A 17,178-nucleotide genomic window follows, 5' to 3' on the forward strand; every position below is an offset into this window, starting at 1 on the left:
ATGTCTACATAAAGTAAATGTCAAGTCAACAAATGAAAAGAACCAATAATTATCCATGATACGTAGGCCTAACCAAATTGAGGGTTTGCACAAATTGCACAGCAGTCAAAACCAATCTTAGGTCGTCCGAGGATTTGGCTTCTTTTTATGTATAATGTATACTATATTATTTTCATCTACAGTAACCTGTTCATAGAAAGGGGAGGTTAGGGAAGAGGGCAATTAAAGCATTCTCATCTCTACTCTGACATACTGTGAGCAAATGGCACCACCTGCAGGACACGGCAAGAACTACAGCATCACGACAGGACAATAATAACAGCCAATGGATAAAACTGCAACATGGCTTTTATTCAAAAAAGCATATATTCAGTAATTTAAAGATGCATATACTTACATATGTAAATACATAATGCTCAAATACACAGAGGGGAAAACAATGTGCTTCAGTTGCAGCAGTATTTATATGCACATCTTCAGAATGCACATATTACACATCTCATCACGGATGCAGGTTTTAATATCATTTTGTACACGCAAATCCCATTCGTTTCTAATGGGAAGTAAATACTTTTCCTTGTTCCTGTGTTAAATACCACATCCCTCATCACTTTCATTTTAACCTCATCTCTTGCTTACATTGGAAGACTACACCCGTCATGTCAACCTATACTGTAACTACCATCACACCGAATTCACACTCTGACCGCAAGCGTAACTCCGCGTTGTTGTTCTGAAAAAGCGATGTGGTTCCATACAGAAGCGGTGCTTAAGCACCTGGGGTTGCCTTAACATCCCCTTGGCCTAATGAAGGCCTGATAGCACCCCAAAGAAGTGTTCTTCTTCACACATTTCATTTTTTCACAAAATAAAATTAAGTGATAATTGTGTGACATGATCCTATTATTGATATGAAATTTGTCCTTATGGATGGATGGTTTGTCCAACAGTGATGAGGTTGTTATCACTGCCTGCATAGTGTGCATGCGTGCCGTTTTGCACTACAGTCCGATTATGTTGTATTTTGTTATATGTGTAGTACAGCCTGTGCATGAAATTAACTACCAGCATAGAATTTACTGAGGACCGCTCCAGTCGTTAACTGTATCGACTACATCAGTCTGGCAGGTGTCATCGCCTCATCTGTCTTTTGTATTATCAATCATGATGTTCTTTCACCAGAAATTAGCCTGTTTCATAGACTGCAAGAGCATTTATAATTTGTGGCTTCTCTCTACCCTTAATTCACAATAATAATTATATTGGGATTGCTTGTCACTACGAAAAGACAGGTTTGATGTACTGTACTACAAACAAATTCTCTTTAACTTTGGATACATTCAAACTTGATTCGGGTAACAGACAGCTCCCACAACATTGAAGCATACAGGTGTCACAAACTTTAAAAGTATATTATTATTATTATTATTATATTTACATATACATATTGACGTGTGTATGCTATGCAATGATGTAACTATCACTGCCTTGCAATATACCCACTCACTGAATGGTCGCTGATTCTTGAGTCCTGCAATGTTGCGCAAACAGAAGAATATTACACGCCACACATACGCACTATTTGGTGTAATGCGATTGCATTTGTCCATCGTGGTTGGCTGTATCCACACATCTGTAACACACCCATTTAAAAGCTAAGCTCCCCTTCAGCAACTCCAATAAGAATCAACTGGAACCACCCCTGGTTCCATGCACTGTATCTGGCGTGGTGCAATTTGCTGTGACAGTTTTGGAGATTTGTGAATGACGAGAAAAGGTGGCAACCAATTAGAAGCTCACCGTTGGTGGAACTACTAGGCATCATATGTACACACAAAGGTAACGTCGACATTTCGAACATTTTGGACAAATCGGTTTAGCAGAAAAAAAAACACTATCACTATTGGTGTGAATTCGGCGTTACATCTTAACGAGAATCTTTCACTGCTGAAGCTTGAGCTTTTTAAGGGTTGTTGTCATACTCACCTGCTTTCTTCCAATACATATATCGGCAATACACTCTCAGCACACACATGTCCTTTTCCCCCATTACTATAGGGTAGCCCATTATAGTAGAGTTTAAGTCTGTTAGTTGGCAGCATGTGGTACGTTTGTGGTTGGGTGGCTGGGCTGAAGAAGACAGTCTGGTTGGGGGCAGGGGGAGTAATAGGGGATATCTGAGGTGGAGAGACAGGGTACAGATCCGTCTTAATTGGCGGGATGGGGCCGTCCCTCTGGGATGAGCGATGTGAAGAAGGTGCTGATGAAGGACCAGGCGGTGGTGAGGAAACCAGGCTGTTGGAGGGCTGCCTGGTCCTCGGGGCCTCCACCTCCTTCCTCACCGCTGTCCTCATCCTCCAATCCCTCGTCCATCAGCCGCTCCTGGACACAGACGATGGGGAGGAAGCAAAGAAATATCACTATAGAGCAAGGGTGAGCAACTTTGATGGAGAGGGCCACTATATTTTCACACACACTCCGGAGGGCCACAATGCATATACAGTAAAAAAAAAAGTAGCTGATCTACAAGCGCAGTGCGACGCGTTTTGAGCTTGTAGATCTGCTATTTTTACTATTTTGGAATTGGAATCCTGAAAAGTAGCTTTTTTTATTTTGTATTTATTAATTTCAAATGCATTTATATGTTCTAATATTAACTTTATGAACTTAAATGTAAATACATTGGACATAAAAAATAGAATAACATTTTAATACTAGTCATTAAGCTACTAATATAGACAGTAATAATTAAAGACGTTAATTTTTCCATTTTTGGAATTGTAACAACTGAAAAATATATCAATACTCCAATATCAACCTGTGGGCCACATTAAGTGAAGGTGGGGGCCGTATGTGGCCGCCGGGCCGCCAGTTGCCCATGTATGCCATAGAGATACCAGCAGTGTAAAAAAGAAAAAAAGAACTATATCAGAACAAACTATGATCAACAAATAAGGAAAACCCACCCAAGTAAAACATGACATGATGTGTGGACGGGTATTGTTTTGTTTCTATAGGAGACGCGTTGTTGGCCATTGCTTGTGATTGACTGAACCGGAGGTAGGGAGCGCTCCACTGTGTTCACTTGGACCGTGCAGAGGTGCCAAAAGTAGGGGGGAAGAGGATTCGTGATTCTGTCCCTATCGGAACATAACTCGTCGGACGGCGCTGAGTCGGCTCAAGCGGACTTCTCAGCGCTCTAAACACTGACACTGACGGCGCACCGCCGTCGTCTCCAGCGAAAACAAGCGCTCCCTTACAAGGCATCGCCTATGGAAACAATAATAGCGTACAGTGGGAAAGAGAAACACATCTAATTCACTCACCATTTCCTGTATATCCTGGTGTCTCTCTGCCTCCTCCGGAGGGGCTCCGTCTCTCTCTCCTCCTCTGGGGTTCTGCTGCTCTGGCCTGAAGGGAAACCAACCCACCTGATGCCTGCAAATTCAACATAGGACTCATGTCATTACAGAGTCACACCTTGGTCTCAGTCAAAACACTGAAATAACACAAATCCCTTTGCTTTTACACTGATATCCCAGTGAAAACATTTCACTTCATAAAATGTATTGATTGGAGATAGTGGAGATGGACAGGAAACAGGGAGAGAGAGAGAGATGGGGAGTGACACGCAGAAAAGGTCGTCGGGAACAGGATTCAACCCGCGACATATAGGCACAGTGCCTATATTTGGTATGCGCCTGGACCGCTAGGCCAGCAGGCGCCCCAAGCAAGGAGTATTTCTGTGACATCACTCATCACTCAAGTGAACAACCTGGAACACTCACAGATAGACCAGCAGCATGGCTCCGGCCACCATGACGAAGCGACTAAAGGAGGAGTAGAAGTAGACGATGCTGAGCAGGACGCCGGCGCGCGACACCGTGTACAGCCAGTCCAGCCAGTCGCGGTTCAGCTCGTCCTCGTTCAGCACGGCCCCGCCCTGCGCGTTCATCTGGATGTTGCGGTTGCCCGCCGGCGGGTTCTCTGGCAGGGGGGCCGGGGCGGGGTTAGGGCCCAGCGGCGGCGGCGGCGGCTGCATGGCCTCGTTGGGCTGGGCGGGCTGAAGGGGCGAGGGGGAGGGGCTCGAAGGCAACGGCGGGGCGACGCTGGGAGGCCGGGACGCCGCCATGGCTGCTTGACTGCAGACGACAAGGAGCAGATGAAACCTTCAGAGATAACTTCTGCATTTTAATTAATTAATAATAATCTGACGGAATAAGTCTCTATGGTTCAGGTTGTTACTACATATCAGGGGTAGGCAACCTTAGGCACGGGTGCCAACATTGGCACAGGGGAGGGTGATCACTGGCACACTGGCAGAAGTGTGACAGACAGGATTTTAAACGTGTTCAGTTAGCTAATTTACAGCAAATTACAGTTAGCTAATTTACAGCAAATTACAGCAAGGTTTCAGTGAGATAATAGCCCCATTGATTTCCATTATAAAATAAAAAGTTAGTATAGTATAAGTAGAAAACATATTTGGAAATAATAAATCGTGAAGGTACCTCTGTGGCCTATGTTTGCGAGCATGCAAAGTGTGCGTGTGCACACACACACACACACACACACACACACACACACACACACACACACACACACACACACACACACACACACACACACACACACACACACACACACACACACACACACACACACACACACACACAGTAAAAACTAATTGATGAGATATCATCAAAGGGTAAAATGTACAAAACAACAAAGTGCCTTATTAAAATAAGGTGAGTGCCCTTCAAATGGAAAACATCCTTTCAGTCTATAATCTGCTGAGGACTTTAATTTACATATCAGCCTTACTTACTACTGCATGTAGTATTGGCGCGCATACATCTGCTGCCACCACAACATCTGCACGGGCATGTACGTTGGGTGTGGGTGTGCATTGGCTCCTATGCCCCCTTGAAATGGAACCTGTGCTCCTTCTGGCCTGTGGACAAAGATGTAAATAAGAGACAAAGGATTTCTGAATAGTGGCACACTTATTTCACAGACAGTTTCAAATGAGTGTCCTATGATTAGCATGTTACAAATGAGTAATTTTCTTTTAAATATTTTCAGGATTAGAATCACTCTACCCATCTCAGAGACTCCCTCCCCAGCCAGAGATCAGAGTTTGAATACATGTAGAATTATGTGCAGGATGTAATCATTTATGCATACAGATGTAAGGGAATTTCATTTAATTCACTGCTTTTGTTCGCACCTGTGCGAGATGACTGGAAACAACGATGGAGGGCTCTATCTAGGTCGTCCTCAGACGAGGGCTCGTCTGAGGACGACCTAGATAGATAGATGTGCCTAAGGTTGCCTACCCCTGGACTACAGATTCATTATGTTTTTCAACTCTGTCTGAATGCTTGGCTCTTGTTTCTCCAGCCATGATAACAATGATATTGCATGTCGTCAAAGAGTGCATCTGTGATTACGTGGTTAGGTCATACACTATTTTTTTAAGTTAGGGCCTGTAATTTAAATACAAATAATGTTGGGGTGTCATTGTGTCAAATGTTAAATTAAATAATTGAATGTACACATTGTGCCATCAGTAGTTTCATGAATGTAGAGTCCATAACCCTATGTACAGTGTATAATTATGATACATTATAGTGCATATTGTCAGCATTATGCCCACTGTGGCAGCTATCGTTGTCTCCTCCAGGCCGAAGGAATGGCCAAGACTAGGTTTTTTTTCTGTCCGTCCGTCCATGTGTGAACAGCTCATTTCCGTCACCGTTGGCCCGATCGCAGCAAAACTGTGCATGCAAACTCAATCATGAACACAGTGTGCTAGGCCAAGGAAGAATTTGTAACTGCATACATGTGTGTATAACCATCTCTCTGCCTTGATCCACTGCTTGCTTCTTGTCAATTTCTTGATGTGGACTTTTAGAATGTTTTTAGGATCCTGTTCTAAGTCTGAAACGGCTGCAAGTTTCATATCTTTGCTGTGCTTTACAGCAAGGGTCCCCAACCTGTGGAGCTGTAGTAAACCAAGAACAGAGAAAATGTTTATGTTAACTCACCACTGATTAACACCAGTAGGAAGTGGGGTGTGAGGATTGTACTGGGGGAAGACACCACGATACCTCAGCCCATCGTAACTTCCTGGTACAAAGTAAGGAGGGAGGGGCTGACCCTCCTGACTTGGCGTGGTGGTGACAGGGGAAGCAGAGCCAGCGCCGTCTGAACTCTGAGAGTGGAGAAGTGAATACCAATCATAACCTGAGAACACAAACACTAATGGCAACCAGTATTTGAAAAGTAGGTTATTTTCAGAGGCAACCAGAGGCCAGATCATTCAAACAGGTATAAGTCATCATGACAATCTGAGTCTAATAAGGTATTGATCAAGTGTATGATTTTTTTCAGTGAAGTATGACGTTTTCAATGTGTTTTCACGAGTAACTAATCCATGACAATTGCAATCACATATCTAGAAAAATAAGTGCAGTAAACGTTAAGATTCTACAGCCCTACAAGAGTAGACAGTCTGCCTACTCACGGTGGAGCTGGAGCCAGACTCAGAGGCCACTTGGTCAGTCATAGTGGGACTGTGAGGAGAGGGAGAGTCAGGAGGGGTCCGGGAGGCACAAACCAGGTGCATCATGTGGTACTCATCCTGCTGTGGAATGAGAAACAGATGGCCAGGACAGACAAAATGACAGAAAGAGGAAGAGAGAATGAGTTGGTGCCAACCAGAGCAGAGAGGGACAATGAGAGAAACAGAAACAGAGAACAGAACAGAGAGAGGATTACTATGGAAAGGGCCAGAATTCAGAGACAATGCTAAACCTTTGTTAATGTGCAGCATCAGATCAGCTATTGTTGCCCAGCCACCCACCATCTCTTTCATTTTGTTTTTGCACTCACGTGAACACATGTCCCACACACACTTTCTGAACACTGAAACAAGTTAGTACTCAAACACAAAACGATATGAAATAGTTACCTAACACAAAAGCTCAATAAAGATCACACCCAGTGTGAAGTGAGCGGTGCTATTTATGAGTTAATTTCATTAAGCGTTCGGCGAAGCTAGGCCAATGTGACCCTGGGTGTACAAACAGACACCAATTGACCAATCACAGTCCGGAAAGACACGGGACAAACAGACAAAGCCAGATGTAGGAGCAGTTAGCACCGCTCAAAACTCAACTCACAAACCTTTCTAAGCACATCTCTGAGCTGCAGGTGGTCCTGGAGGAGCCTCCCAGAGTACACCAGCCGCTGGTCTTTGGATGACTGGAAAGTGAACAAGAAGCTGTTGTGTCAGAGAAGCTGAAAAGTCCCACCAAGACTTTGTAATGTGAGGTTGTGATATGAAGTTTAGCTAGCTAGTTGGTGTTGGTAACAAAATGGACCCTTATAGATCTTTAACTCTCGAGAGTATAACATTTAATTTTACGCTCTCAAGAGTTAAATTATTGTTAAATATCTGCATTTTACTTTAATTCAACACAATCTGAAAATGGTTGTTTTGATCTATGTTTTGACTGTTAATATCTCTCCTATGGACCACATCAATACAGCATGGAAATCTTATCCAACGATAACAAAATATTGTACGTTTTATGGCTGAGAGGCTAAATCTCATGAAATGGTGGTCTGTGACACAAATGCCAAATGAATAATGGACGTTGATATGAAAAGGGTTGAAAACCACTGGTGTAGACAACCACATCTCAGCCGCTTTACTTTTCATCTGACAGGGGGGAGTTTCACCGGGAGGGCATAGCGCATGCCAAGCAGAGGAACACGGCATAGGCCATACCTCCCAGTTCCGCTCCCCACTGAACCCCCAACCCTATTGGAGCCAGTTTCCCACAGCCATAATGTGGACCCCAGTCTTTACAGTGGTGGGCAGGTACTTTACTCCTGCACCACCGGGACGTCTATTCTTAGATCCTGTGTTTCTGTTCATTCTGTTGTTTGAACACAGAAAAACAGACATATACATACCAGTATAGCCTTATTTTACACATGTTGGGTGTGTGCTGTGTGTGGCCAGTTAAGTATAAAGTGAGATACCCAGAATTAGACTGTCTCAATTAGATTAGATTACCAGTTTATGTTAGATTACAATAACGACAGTGTCTGCTTAATATTTACCGGCTTGCTGGGATACACATTGGAGATGTGGCTTTTCAATCTCTCCACGGTCCAGTTGAGGAAGCAGTTGATGGTCTGGTCATCGTACTTCTGGTTGGGGGCCTTGATGACCAAGGTGACGGGAATGTCAAACACCCCAGAGTCCATGGCGCATATTACTATGTGTGTGTGTGTGTGCTCTACAGAACCTGAGCTTATGAGGAGGAGGGGGGGTTTATTGTCACAGCTCAGGGCTTACCTGTGGAGCACGACACCCTCAAAACTTCTCCATGGTGACCTCACCACACCGCTTGAGATCACTCTGGTGGATGGGTGGGGGGGGTGGGGCTCCCCCTCCTCTACCACAACTCTCTCATTGATTAGTGAATTAATTTTGCTCAATATCCAAACAAAATTATCGATAGGTGATCCTCGTGTGTGGCCTCAGTTCTTTGATCCCTGTTGGGACAGAGGTTGGTAAAAGGTTTTGTTTTAATTTGCTTTGCAAATAACCAAGTCACACATCTTTTCTTTATGCACTGGCCTAAGTGGCTTGTCGATTCCAATATGTACAGTCCCTTTACTATTTCACCTTATATCATATCACACATGGAATCATAATTAGTGTGGTTGCTATAAGCAACACATACCATTGTTCTAGGTCATAGATTTTCTTTTGCCAGCAAAGTCAACCTGCTATTTGTTAACCTTTGCACAACAGAAGCTTTTGGTCATGCTTCACACACTGTTGTCATGCTTCACATGACATCACAATATATAATATAAATAGTAAGACGGAATTCAGTTCCCACTTCCCAGTGGATTCCATGCAACTCGCTTCAGTGCAACCACAGTTTAAATGTCCTAGAATTGCACCTTTCTAGTTATTAGTTTAGACAATGATGGATGGATGGATGGATGTTTGTGACTAATATTTAAAGTGCAGCCAAACTGACCAGACACAGCCTCAATTTACTTTGGCTGTTGCTGTTAAAATTAAAACCCTGAATGTTAGACAGACACACAATGGCTATATTCAATGTATAATAGATAGAATGCTACAGTACCAACATATCATCCACAGCATACATGTATATGTAGCATAGGCTATGCATAACATGGCATGCCTATGTTATATTTACAAACATACAGTATGCGTGACACAGTGGTAGCAAGTGGCTTCACCTAGCTTGAACTCAGCCGGGCTAACATTCTGGGCATCCAATATCCAGTGGTGATAAATTAAGGTAGCAGCAACTTAGAAACATCAACAAAGAAACTAGACACCTGATCTAAGAAATCTGTGTGGGGGGCATTCAAGTTTACTCTCAACACCTGCTGTGGAGACTCACTTTTTACAGACAGACAGCTGTCACAACAACCCATCATATTCTAGAACATTTTTCATTTCTCAAAGTGTGGTCTGGGCCCTGGGGACCCCCAGGGGTCCTTTAGGGAGTTCCCAGCTAAATGCTAGTTTGGAACTAAATGGACCCTGGGTCTGTAACTCAGAGTGTACAAATGGAAGGGTCCATTTGGTTCCATTGAGTGGGGGTCCGTAGCATAATGCATGTCAAACTGGGGGTCCTTGAGATTAAAATGGTTTAGAATCACTGCTAGAGCCGTACAAATGTTCTCTTATGGGGGTCCCTGGCATATGTTTTCAAATGGTGGTCCGCGGGGTAAAAAGTGTCAATTTGGGGGTCCTTAATTGTCATGAAAAAGTTTGAGATACACAGTGAGCTGACAGATGAGCCGACATAATCTTTAGTTATGGAAATAAGTAGCCAAGTTGATCAGATAAAATAAAGCCCGCTGGTTCAGATTCAGATATAGCCTTTACCAGGTTGTTTTGATCCTGGTTAACGTTAGCTGTTTGGCTAACGTTTAGCTAGCTTTGCTGGCATCTGACAGGCTGACAGTTAGCTCTGGTCCGTAGCGTTAGAAGGAGTTCTCTTTAACACTATGTCACGGATGAGCCCTTGCGCTCACAGCCGCGGTAGCCCAGGATGCTCAGCCCCTCGTCTGTAGTCAAAATAAAAATAAAATGCTACTCACTAAAACAAACACGATTCTAAGATGTTGAAATCCTACTTTCCTGAGTTGGTGGGAACACTCGGAGCCCCCCATCTCACGTCTAAAATACACTTTTTGGCCAGAAAATAAAAGATTTCACAGGAGGTTTTAGCTACTCCACACCGCCCTCTACAGATCTTGTCAATAGAGATTTCCATTGACCAGATGTTGCCTCCGGTGGAATATTTTATTTTCTGGCTAAAAAATTGTATTTTAGACGTGAGGTGGGGGGCTCAGAGTGTTCCCACTAAAGAAAGTAGGCTTTCAACTCCATAAAGCCGTCTTTGTTTTGGTGAGTAGCAAAACGGTATTTTTTATACAGACTAGAGGGTGCGCAGCCTTTCCTGCGGCGCACGGGCTCATCGGTGACATAGCGTTAAGGAGAACTCTGGTCCAGAGCTAGCTGACAGTCAGACAGACAGACAGACAAAGACAGGTCATCTGTTCTGTTCTGCCGTCTAACTTTTAATCAGAATCCAATGTCACGTCTATATCATGTCATGATTTGACTCATGTGGTGTAGATCGCGTGTACCTGATGATGATTGCGGTGTTCAATGCCTTTCGTCCACTGCTTCTCGTCCCCAATCGACTGTTGTGTTGTGCTGCTGGTCACTGCTAGCTTGTTGTTGTAATGTCGGGCGTGATACCAGTGTAAAGTAACTAAGTACATTTACTCAAGTAGCCTACTGTATAAGTACACCTTTGAGGTATTTGTATTTTACTTGAGTGTTTCCAATTCAAATGCTTTTACTTCTACTCCACTACATCTCAGAGGCAAATATTGTACTTTTATTACTACAATTATTTGAAAACATTTGTTAGTTACTTACAAAACATAAATAAACCACTTCAGCACTATGGATTTTGGCCATTTGAAAATAGCCGATTTACAAGTTCATTGTGAGCTTGTAAGTTGTAGATCTGCTATTTTCAAAAGATTTTTACACATTTAAAAACTTCATAATAAATACTTTTACTGTTGGTACTTTAAGTACATTTTGATGCCAATACTTTTGTACTTTTACTCAAGTACATTTTTAATTCCAGACTTTTGTTTAAGTAAAACATTTGAGTAACACTGGTTACCACTTACTATGCATCCATATCTATAATGCATTACAACATACTTATAATGCTTATAACACTGTATAATTATAGTTATAATAACTCATAGATACTCATTCTTCAAAACAATAATCATAACACATTATAAAGCATGCCATAATGACTTATTAGGTCAGGGGTGGGCAACTTTGATGATGGAGGGGGCCACTATATTTTCACATTCACTCCAGGGAGCCACAATGCATGTACAGTTAAAAATGGCAAACATAGCCGATCTACAAGTTCAAAACGTGTCGCAGTGCTTGTAGATTTTGCTATTTTTGAGCGGTGGTCACACCGTCTCCATAGCGTGGAGATAAACCACCGCTCAGTTCACACGGGTGTGATTTTGAATTGAAATCCGGAATAATTTTTAGCTATTTTTGAATTGAAATCCTGAAAAGTAAAGTTTTTATTTAATTTCAAATGCATTTATTATGTTCTTATAGTAAGTTTTTGAACTTAAATAAAATACACTGGACATGAACAAGACTAGTGCTAAGTCATTAAGCTACTAATATAGACTGAAGTAATTAAAGCGAGTCATGTTTGCATGGTTGGAATTGTAACAGCTGAAATCAATAAATATATCAGTATTCCAATATTAACCAGTGGGCAGCATTAAGTGAAGGTGGGGGCCGCATGTGGCCCCCGGGCCGCCAGTTGCCCATGTATGTATTATGTCAAGAATAGATCATGCATTGTGATAAGCATATAACACTGTATAATTACAGTTATAAGCACTCATAATGCAATCATACATACATTATAAACCATGTTATGATGACACTTTCTATGCACCCCACCCATGTTAATTCTCATCATTGTTAAAGGAGAAAGATAAATGTGTGTATCTATTGCATTTTGAAATTATTTATATCCTGTAAATGAAGGAATTATATCAACAATTAAAGGATTTTTTTCGTTTCTTGGGCAAAATTAATGCTCCTTGTTCTGATAGTAATCATTGTTACAGAGTGTTTGTTCATGGGTCTCTCCAGCTCAAAAATAAATAAATGTTTAGGTGGGTTGCCAATTTTTTGTATGAATTGAGTACAAAGGACCCCAAATGCAAACAAGACTTGCCTAACAGCTTTCTTGTGGTCTTTATCCTTTTAGTTGACCTTGTATCAGTGAACTGTCCTGTACCTTTTCCTATGCAAACCAATAAAGTATTCAAACAATCAAACAAACCCAGGAGAGAGTAGGCCTACATTTATCAGATTCAACTGAAAATAACTAAATGAAGAAAAAACACGAGTCAATATCCACACTATATTTCAAACCTTTATTTACCCATGAAGATTTGCTGAATCGGTGTGCCCTCCTTCCCCTTTGCACACTCACATCTGGAAAGTGCTCAGTAGTACACCAGTATTTCACTGTTCGCCATTCTAGTACAGCTGAGACAGTTGGGGGTTAAATGTCATGCTCACCACCTTCATGGTAGAAGGTAGATGTTGTCAGGTTCACCAGGCACCCTGGCACTCTTCAGTCATAAACACACTTCTTGAGGTTACTGCCACCACTAATTATATTTTTTTCCACAATTACAGTTTAAGTTTCTGCAGCACCGCTTTGGTCAGCTGTTTGCTGTACCTGTTGACCTTCCAGTGTCCTGGCATCCAGCCCAGCAGAAAACGATGGAAGTCTGTCCAGGCAAAAGCAAACATCTCCCTCCATTCTGCCTCCAAGGCGGCAAAGTCCACTTCTGTGGCCACGGCTGATTTTAATTCTGTGAAATAGTAGTCCAGCAAGTCAGGGACCCTCTTGTCACATTCCCTCTCGTCCATGCAGCTTCCTAAGAAGTACACAACATCTTTCATGCCACAACCCCCGCCCACGTACTGAAAGTCTACAGCTGCCACGTCCGTCCGACTGGAGGAAAAACAAAAGTTTGCCAACTTGGCGTCCCCGTGCACAATGGTCTTGAAGCGGCATTCGTTGAGAATCCTGTCAATCTCACTGGCTGCGGCCTTAAGCTGGGCATCATCCATGGCCTCCAGCTCATCTGGCCTGGTCTCCAGGTGCCAATAGGTGCCAACAGGCCACAGGCCCTCTGGCGAAACACCCAAAAAGAGAGCATGGAAGTGGGCAAGCCAGCTGAGGCATGCCCTTATCTCTCCATCCTTCACTTTGGATCTGAAAAGAATATCAACCTTCTTAAGTATTAAGTACATCAAAAAAAGATCTATTTTGTCTATCTATTTTGTCAGTCAGGCAGTAAATCAGTTAAATATTTTTGGATGGTGCTGTCTAAGATGATCTTGTCTGGCAGTCTGTGTAGCAGATCAGCTCAGTCTGAAGCCCAGAAGCCTGATCCCCTAGGCCTAGGGGATTCCGGGGATCCCCAAGATCCCCGGAATCGATGTTTCGGTGTTTGCCTGCACACTGCAAAACTCTTTGTTGCAAATATTTAATTTACAAAACAATGCAACTAGTCGCAACAAAACAGTTTTAAGGCCATGTCACATCAATGCAACTCCAGTTGCAACTGCCATTGGGTATAATGGTTGCAAGTAGTTGCATGTTGCAAGGAGTTGCATTGGTGTGGACTGGCCTTTAGAAGAACAAGTTACCGCAGTGGTTACATTTAAGATAAATATTCAGCTGAGTACCAGCATCTGATATAGGAACTAACTGTTTGAACTTTGAAATATAAAAAGAAATTGGGTTCAGGCCATTTTACATTTTCAAGATTAAACAGAAAACGAATTGCACCTGACCTACTTTTTACACCTGTAAACTGTGATGTGACACTTGATTCTGTTCAATACTGATGAACAAAAACTGTTGCACCGACATGCAAGCTATAGATTACCTCCTCTGGTCAAAGCCAGCAAGATCCAGGTCCTCCAGCACTATCAGCATCTCGTCTCCATAGGAATGGGCGGCGACACAGACCGGCATGCGGCACATGTGATTGGTGGAGTAGTTCTGGTACCAGTGAGTCTCCACCTCATAAGACCTGACTTTACGCTGGTGAGAGCCGTCCGTGTTCCAGCGGGGCGGGGACGCGGAGCACCCCGGAGGGTGCTCCGCGTCCTCTGGAAACTTGATGTGTTTGACTACCACTGAGGGCCGTGCACAGCCCTGCAGGTGCACCCTGACTATCTCTCCATATCCGCCCCAGAGGGTCTGGATGTGGGTACCCATGCTCAGTGATGACGCTTCACATGCCTGCAGAATGAGATCCTGGCACTGTTGTTTCATCTCAAAGGCAGTTACACGGGCTGTGGAGGACAACGTATTGTTTTAATGTCCAAGCAGATGAGTCATTCAAGTAACTTTTAGGTGTTAAGAGTCTATTCAATATTGTACTTATGTCATCATTCCCCCTGATTGATTGATTGAATACTTTATTTACTTTATTAACAGTTTGCTTTCAATCATTGTATTGTAAGTACAGTCTATTCAATATTGTACTTATGTCATCATTCCCCCTGATTGATTGATTGAATACTTTATTAACAGTTTGCTTTCAATCATTGTATTGTAAGTACAGTTCAATACAAGGTCTGCTAAAAGGATCAAACCCAAGAAAACACAGCTCATATCTTACATCTTACATCTTACATCTTACATATAGTAATTGGAGAAGGGGTCCATGGAGTCACAATGGCTTATGCTCCCTATTCCCAGCAAACCACTAATCCTAGAGGTTCCACACTTGGCATATGTACTGATCAGTACATACTAAAAAACCACTTACAGGCAGCAGCCGTTCACAACTGGTAAAAACCTAGCCCAACCCTACCCTACCCTCCCTGCCCCTTCCTTGTATATACTGTACATACTGATTGTTTTAGACTTACTGTTACCTGCCCCTTCCTTGTATATATTGTATATACTGTACTTACTGATTGTATAGACCTACTGTTTTCTTTTTTTCTTTACATATCTACTGCATAGTACTGTGTTCTATTTGTCTGTCATTCAATGTTATATGAGATACTTTAATGGTTTTTGATTGATTGATTGATTGAAGGCTTTATTAGAAGTTTGCATAGGAAAATGTACAGATTCATGACGGTACAGTTCACTGGTACAAGGTCTACTAAAAGGAGATCCATGAAAAGACTAAGCTTATTTCAACAGGAAACCATTAAAGTATCTCATATAACATTGAATGACAGACAAATAGAACACAGTACTATGCAGTAGATATGTAAAGAAAAAAAAGAAAAAAGAAAACAGTAGGTCTATACAATCAGTTTCCTGTTGAAATAAGCTTAGTCTTTTCATGGATCTCCTTTTAGTAGACCTTGTACCAGTGAACTGTACCGTCATGAATCTGTACATTTTCCTATGCAAACTTCTAATAAAGCCTTCAATCAATCAATCAATCAATCAGTACTCTGCCAATGTTATAGGCACATTTGCCACCATCAATGTACTTACATTAGCGTACAGTTAATATAAAACAAAATTATTATTCAGGCGCTTTATGTAGGCTACTGATCAGTACTCTGCCAATGTTATAGGCACATTTGCCACCATCAATGTACTTACATTAGCGTACAGTTAATATAAAACAAAATTATTATTCAGGCGCTTTTTGGCCAGCTATGAGCGGCCATTTTGCCCGCTAGGACCACCCATTACCAACTGCGCATGTGTCAGCTGTTGTTATATGAATTCTAGTCATATTAATCTGTGAATCTCTTGCTATCTTTACTTCAGTCATTGGCTTGTCTCCATTGTGGTCCCATCTATTCAATTCATTGCCTGCAGATTAGGAATATAATGGAATATCTATTCGCTTGTCTCTCTCTCTCTCTCACACACACACACACACACACACACACACACACACACACACACACACACACACACACACACACACACACACACACACACAGCAACCACTGTCACAACTCACAATAGTTACACATTTATAAAAGTGAAACACAACAGCAAATGTTTAATTACTGTACATCGCGTGTTTTGGACATTAGGCTACACAGAATGCACAATCTGTCCTCAAATGTGCTGTATTTAAATGTAATGGACGCACCTTTTTCAGTCACAGATATGACAGGTCCAGCACATCACCAGCTCTCTGTCTGAGGTCCGTGAAATGAGCAGAAAGAACGTTTCCGGTCTGGGCGCTGGCAGAAATGCCTATGTGAAATGAGCAGAAATAGCGTTAGCAGAAATAAGACTTCCGGCGCCGATCTCTTCAGAATAAGAGTACCCCTAAAGCCATTGAAAAACTTTGAAAACGGACCATGTTGTCATAATATGGACGTTACAAATATAGATTATTATAGATTAAGTATCTAAACGAACAAACAAAATGCAAATTAGGTTTCTGGGTAAAAAAGAAAGGTTTTAATAACATAAAAACATGATAAATGGATAAATGCTGTTCACTGGAGTGCATAGCCTTTACAAATTTGACTCTGGACAGCAGACGGCTTTTTGTGTCGCCACTTTGGAGACATGCACGCGTGCGGGGAAACCTCCTCTATCACGCCACACTCTCCGCTAAGCGGGGGAGGCGTCCCCTCAATTTCTGCTGGCTTTGCAGTGCAGCCACCCGCTCAAAAAAGTGACATTTTCGGACATTTTCAGACTCTAGTTGGCGCTGGAGAGCAGACGGCTCTTTGTGTCGCCACTTTGGAGACATGCACGTGTGCGGGGAAATCTCCTCTATCACGTCACACTCTCCGCTAAGCGGGGGAGGCGTCCCCTCAATTTCTGCTGGCTTTCCAGTGCAGCCACCCGCTAAAAAAAGTGTCATTTTCGGACATTTTCAGACTCTAGTTGGCGCTGGAGAGTAGACGGCTCTTTGTGTCGCCACTTTGGAGACATGCACGCGTGCGGGGAAACCTCCTCTATCACACCACACTCTCCGCTAAGCGGGGGAGGCGTCCCC

The 17,178-nt window shown here is 42.6% G+C and overlaps 2 protein-coding genes across 2 annotated transcripts; both read right to left on the reverse strand.

Moving 5' to 3' along the window:
• Positions 1-316: 316 nt before the first annotated feature.
• Positions 317-10,836, reverse strand: herpud2 (HERPUD family member 2). Its single transcript, XM_080748012.1, has 9 exons — positions 10,726-10,836; positions 8,137-8,574; positions 7,192-7,269; positions 6,530-6,649; positions 6,051-6,217; positions 4,829-4,954; positions 3,789-4,142; positions 3,327-3,438; positions 317-2,382 (listed from the first exon to the last, which is right to left on the reverse strand). The coding sequence occupies exons 2-9, from the start codon at positions 8,281-8,283 to the stop codon at positions 2,209-2,211; spliced, it is 1,278 nt and encodes a 425-aa protein (XP_080604138.1). The 5' UTR covers positions 8,284-8,574; positions 10,726-10,836; the 3' UTR covers positions 317-2,208.
• Positions 10,837-12,602: 1,766 nt separating this feature from the next.
• On the reverse strand, positions 12,603-16,372 carry pkdc (protein kinase-like domain containing). The gene is made up of 3 exons (XM_080720689.1): positions 16,315-16,372; positions 14,119-14,530; positions 12,603-13,439 (listed from the first exon to the last, which is right to left on the reverse strand). The coding sequence occupies exons 2-3, from the start codon at positions 14,508-14,510 to the stop codon at positions 12,848-12,850; spliced, it is 984 nt and encodes a 327-aa protein (XP_080576815.1). The 5' UTR covers positions 14,511-14,530; positions 16,315-16,372; the 3' UTR covers positions 12,603-12,847.
• Positions 16,373-17,178: the final 806 nt, after the last annotated feature.

The sequence above is a fragment of the Nannobrachium achirus genome, assembly GCF_963921795.1.
Source record: "Nannobrachium achirus genome assembly, chromosome: 2".
NCBI lineage: Eukaryota > Metazoa > Chordata > Actinopteri > Myctophiformes > Myctophidae > Nannobrachium > Nannobrachium achirus.

Bases quoted from the DNA above. Each gene is read 5' to 3' on its own strand.
- pkdc (XM_080720689.1), bottom strand. From the start codon at position 14,510: ATGAAACAACAGTGCCAGGATCTCATTCTGCAGGCATGTGAAGCGTCA. The intron at 13,440-14,118 runs GTAATCTATAGC...TATTCTTTTCAG, and splicing joins GCTGGCTTTGACCAGAGGAG to ATCCAAAGTGAAGGATGGAG.
- herpud2 (XM_080748012.1), bottom strand. From the start codon at position 8,283: ATGGACTCTGGGGTGTTTGACATTCCCGTCACCTTGGTCATCAAGGCC. The intron at 6,218-6,529 runs GTGAGTAGGCAG...CTCCACTCTCAG, and splicing joins AGTCTGGCTCCAGCTCCACC to AGTTCAGACGGCGCTGGCTC. The intron at 3,439-3,788 runs GTGAGTGTTCCA...TTGAATTTGCAG, and splicing joins GCCATGCTGCTGGTCTATCT to GCATCAGGTGGGTTGGTTTC.